Source organism: Ziziphus jujuba, chromosome 8 (genome assembly GCF_031755915.1).
Source record: "Ziziphus jujuba cultivar Dongzao chromosome 8, ASM3175591v1".
Taxonomy (NCBI): Eukaryota; Viridiplantae; Streptophyta; class Magnoliopsida; order Rosales; family Rhamnaceae; genus Ziziphus; species Ziziphus jujuba.
The window spans coordinates 11,924,302-11,929,395 of NC_083386.1; the positions used below are offsets into that span (position 1 = coordinate 11,924,302).

General features: G+C 31.1%; 1 protein-coding gene across 1 annotated transcript; it reads right to left on the reverse strand.

Moving 5' to 3' along the window:
• LOC107413443 (zeatin O-xylosyltransferase-like) lies at positions 1 to 1,735 on the reverse strand. The gene has a single exon (XM_016021393.4). The coding sequence runs from the start codon at positions 1,656 to 1,658 to the stop codon at positions 243 to 245; it is 1,416 nt and encodes a 471-aa protein (XP_015876879.1). The 5' UTR covers positions 1,659 to 1,735; the 3' UTR covers positions 1 to 242.
• Positions 1,736 to 5,094: the final 3,359 nt, after the last annotated feature.

The window sequence follows — 5,094 nt, forward strand, 5'->3', positions numbered from 1 at the left end:
TGGGAAAAAAATAAATTATCAATTAATTTTTTAAAAAGAAAATCCAATTAACCTTTACAACAACTTTTAAGAGGTGCATGCAAATCTAACATGTTATTGTTTCACCATTTAGGTGTTATTAAAAAAATAAATACCCAATACATTACATATATTTGGGTGTATCCTATATAATACAAAAAAATACCACATTATCCTTTTATAGAAATATATTTCGCATATCCGCATCATAAAAAATAGTCTTTTCAAATCTGCCTGGTGATATGAGCAATGAAAGAATCGCATTCCAAGCAAGAAACTCCTCCATCAGCAGTAGCATTTCGAACTTTGGCACCCAAGTCTTGGGCCCTTTTCCTCATCTCAGCACCTTCATCTGGACCCATTAACCTTCTCAAAGCTTTATTGATCGTTGACGAGCTCACAGGCTCATGTCTTCGTTCCCATTCCTTGACATTCAGTCCAACTTTCAGTACCTTAGTTATGAGCAGAGCATTGGCGGGTTGGTCTGTGTGCATTGGCCATGCTGCAATAGGAACTCCACAGCTAATGCTCTCCAAGCAAGAGTTCCAACCGCAGTGACTCAAAAACCCACCTGTTGATTTGTGCTCCAGGATCTCAAGCTGTGGAGCCCAATCTCTCACCACCATTCCAATTCCTTTCGCTCTCATTCTCTCCTCGAACCCTTTTGGAAGTTCACCTTTTTCACCATTGAAGTCGGGATCTTCGATGTCTGCATCCCTAAATACCCAAATGAACTTTGTCTCACTTAGCTCCAACCCGGTAGCAAGTTCTTGAAGCTGTTCATCATGGTGCGCCATGGAGATTGTTGTTCCGAAAGAGATGTACAAAACAGAGTTGGGTTCTTGTTTGTCCAGCCAATCCAATAACCATCTGTCTTTGCCACTGATGGAATTATAGCACTTTCTGTTTCTGGATGTTATTTGGTGTAAAGGCCCAACTGGCCAAATCGTTTTGTTCAGTTTTTTAACCAGCATATCAACGAAAATACCATCTACAAATCTACACGCGTTGTTCAGAATACCTACTGAATTTTGAGCAAATTGCTCTTGGTAATCCATGAAATCTGAAATTTCTTTACAAACAGTTCCTTCAACATATGGGACTTCAATTGGGTCGTAGTTAAAATTGTCATCATGCGCTAATTCGTTTGGAATCGTGAGATATTTTCCCGATTCCTGGGAAATGATTTGGGATAGAACGCAGAAAGTAGTGGTGGGTAGGAACATATAGGGTTCAGCATTTGGTATACAAGTCCAATCCTGAACCACAGAGGAGGCTAAACTATCATGGATGACGATAATTCTTTTGGCTTTTTTTGAGAGCTCATGGAGAAGGAGTGCTACTGGTTTACGAAGGTGCTCCATGGCATGGATAAACATAAATCTAGAGGAATCGGGAGACAAAGGAGGAATTTGGAAATCATGGAATTGAATTCTTGAAAGTTGCTCGTGGAGATGATGAGCTCGGGTTCTTATTTGGGAATTGTGAATGGAAGAACCAGCATAGTGAACTGGTATATTGTAGGATGATATGAGGACAGAGAGTTGCAAGACCTGGTTCATATGGCTATGAATCGGAAAGGGAATTATTACCACGATGACCGGATTAGTTTCTTCAAGGCAATGATTATTGGTAGCCATTGATGAAAAAATTTGGTATATGGGGATTTGAATTTTTTTTTTGGTTCTGAAAAGTTTGTTAAGTTTTAGAGTTTTTCACTTCTTTTCTGCTATTTAAAGTATGAATTGTGGCTTTGGAGATAGAATTTTCCATTTCCAAAAAATAAATAATAAAAAATAAACGAAAGGAAAGTACAGCGGTTTGAATATTGCTTGAGAGCATAATATCTAAGCAAAGAAACAAAAAAAAAAAAATGGTTACTTTTCGTTATTAGAGCGTTCAATGTTGACTTTGAATGGAATTTTCCATTTTTCTAGATGTTATTCCATTTCCATTGGAAGTACTAGCTAGTGTTTGTATACATTCCGCGACTGGGACATTGTTTGGGTCCCTAGAATGATGTATGTAGGCTTTGTGATCCAATTGCACGTAGGGTCCCTGTTTTCTTACCACTCAATCACCCATTGTTCTTTTGGATTGCGCTCATGGTCATGGGTTGGCCTAAATATATACATAGAAAATACCACTTTCAAAATATGTTATTTGGCCCTCTGCCCTTAATAGTTATCTGTCAGATTAAAGGGTCGAAATGGTATAAACGATTTTGTGTATAATTTTTATTACACTTTTTAAAAGAACCGACTGTAATTGTATTGAACAAAGAATTAGCTATTGCTGTATTGAAGAAATAATCAATTAAATGTTTTGTAACTCGTACTAAATAATAAGGTAATAAAATTTATATAACTTATTAAATTAAAATATGTAAATTTTGTAATTACTAAAATGGATATAATATAAAAAATAATTAATTAATATGTAGTTTTTTTTTTAAATTCAAATAATTTATATGTAGTTTTGTTATGATATTTTTATACTAAAATTAAATTAAAAAATAATGTTAAGAATATATAATAAGGTATCAATAATTATATTAAAGTTTTGATTTTAATTTATATATATATATATATGAGTTTTAATTTAAGTATAATTGTTTGATAAAATAGAAATAAATATAATTTTGTATTATATTGATTAATTAAGGATATTTTAGGAATTCAAGTTTATTTGTCATCATTAAAAAAGAATTAAGTTTTTAAATCATCATTGCATTGATTCTAAAAGAAGCTGTGGAATTGTTCAAAATTATAAAACAATTAAAAAAATATTATTTTACTAAACATATTCATGCTCTTTAACTTTAGGAAAAATTGATTTTGACCCTTCCAAAACCAATCCTAAACTAGTCCTATATTACTTGGTAGAAAAGTCTCAGATGGACGAGAGACCTAAAATTACTTGGTAGAAAAGTCTTAGATGGACGAGAGACGTGGAAGGCTTTCTCATACCCTTCAGATGAATTTTCAAACTAAAGGTGGTGAAATGCATTTGGCCATATGTTGGGGAGTTATATGCATTTTTCCCCTGTATTTTTGAAATCTTTTTTTCTTAAGGAAAAATAAAAATAAAAATTGTCTTTTAATATACTTCTAAACCAAATATTAAGCTTCAAAACTTTAAATTGGATTTGCAAATATAAAATTATGAAGAAAAATAATAATATAGATAAGAAGAAAACGAATGTGTTCTGAAGGTTTTACATCTTTATGAAATCAATTAGAACGTTGATATTTTTTAAGTAAAATTTTATTACATTTAGTAAATTTTATATATCATCTTGTTATTGCGAAAGGTCTTCTCTTAATTGGGCCTGATCAGTATTATTGAGGGTTGTGTTGTGTCCGATCTCGTTATTGAGCTTTGCTGCTCTTCTATATTGCAATGAAAAATTCATTTGATTAGCAAACAGAGGAAAGATCTCTCTCTCGATTCATCATAAATTGGATCATTGGAGTCGGTTAAAATATATATATATATATATATATATTTTTTTTTTGTAATAGAAAGGTTAATTGTCAACATATATTTAATCCTTCATAAAACCCAAAAGTTTTATACATAGACAATGTGCTATAATAATTCACTTATAATCTAATACCTAACAAATATTTATTAGATTTAAAAAAAAAAAAAGTATTTTGTGAAGTTGTATTTTTTATTTTGAAACTGTACAAAATTATACAGTATTCAATTTACATGGCAGATCATTATTGACAATTACAAAAATGGTGTTGACATAACTGTTATTACATGAAAAAGATTGAAATAGTGCACAACTTGTACTCAGGAGCTCAGTGAGCCGTGGCCCTCCATTGGGCTTCTTTTTTTTATTTGTCTTTTGTGTGTGTGTGTGTGTGTGTGTGTGTGTGTGTGTGTGTGTGTAAATAGGCCCCTATTAGATTTGTATACCCTTTGAAGATTCAAAAAGATAATGGAGATATGAAATCTATGGTGAAGTAAAGCTTATTCTTTCGACTTGACTATTCCTAAATTCTTTACCAAAAAAAGACAAAAAGATTCCTCGGACTTGACTATTCCTAAATTCTTTACCCAAAACAAAACGAAAAAAAAAAATCCTTGGACTTGACTATTCGTAAATTCTTTACCCAAAAAAAAAAAAAAAGACTATTCCTAAATTTGTCGGCAGCAATAGGCCCTTGAAATATTTCCATACTTTAGGGTTGGAGACATTGTTTCCTCATAATAATCAATTAATGCTAAATAAACTCCTTAACTTTTTTATCATTTTGTTTTATGATATAGTTTCAAAGCTCCTGTCCTGTCATATTCTCCTGATTTAAGGTTACCATGCTCTGTTTTTTTTTTTTTTAACCTTTTATTATTTGCAATGAAAAATCAAGTGGAGTCTTGTTCACTATAAAAGCATGAAGAGTGAGGCAAAGGAAAATAAAAAGCAGAATTTATCTTTTTTGTGCTTAGTTTTTTTTTTTTTTTTTTTTTTGGGTGAATTCTTTGTGCTTATAATTTAGTATTTTGAAACTATAGCACTTGCATGAATTTCTTGGCAAAACTGATGAAGAATCACAAGTAAAATTCATTGGGTTGGGGTTTTTCTGATCCATTCAGGAGCATTCAAATATTTAAATTATTTTTTTCTTAGTTTCTTTGTGCTAAGTTTACAATTTTGTAACTATATCAGTTACATGGATTTCTTGGCACAACTGATCATGAATCACTCGTGCGTAAAAATTCAATGGGTTGGAGTTTTTATGGTCAATTCAGGACCATTCAAATATTTGAGATTATTTATATATTTATTTATTAATTTTAAACATATTGATTGTGGACCTTGTAAGATTGTAAATTGCTTGAATTGATTGGATGATAGTGAACGAAGATACTAATCTTAGTACTAGAGTCAAGAATTTCAATTATTCTTTGCGAAAAAAAATGATTTTTAAATTTTTAATTAAGGGTTAATTATATTTTAATCTTATGGTATATTAGATTTTTGAATTTAAGATGTTTATATTGAGTTCTCAATTTACAATTTATTTTACATTAGTCTAATTCTCAAATTGATTAATAGAAGTT

Bases quoted from the DNA above. Each gene is read 5' to 3' on its own strand.
- LOC107413443 (XM_016021393.4), bottom strand. From the start codon at position 1,658: ATGGCTACCAATAATCATTGCCTTGAAGAAACTAATCCGGTCATCGTG.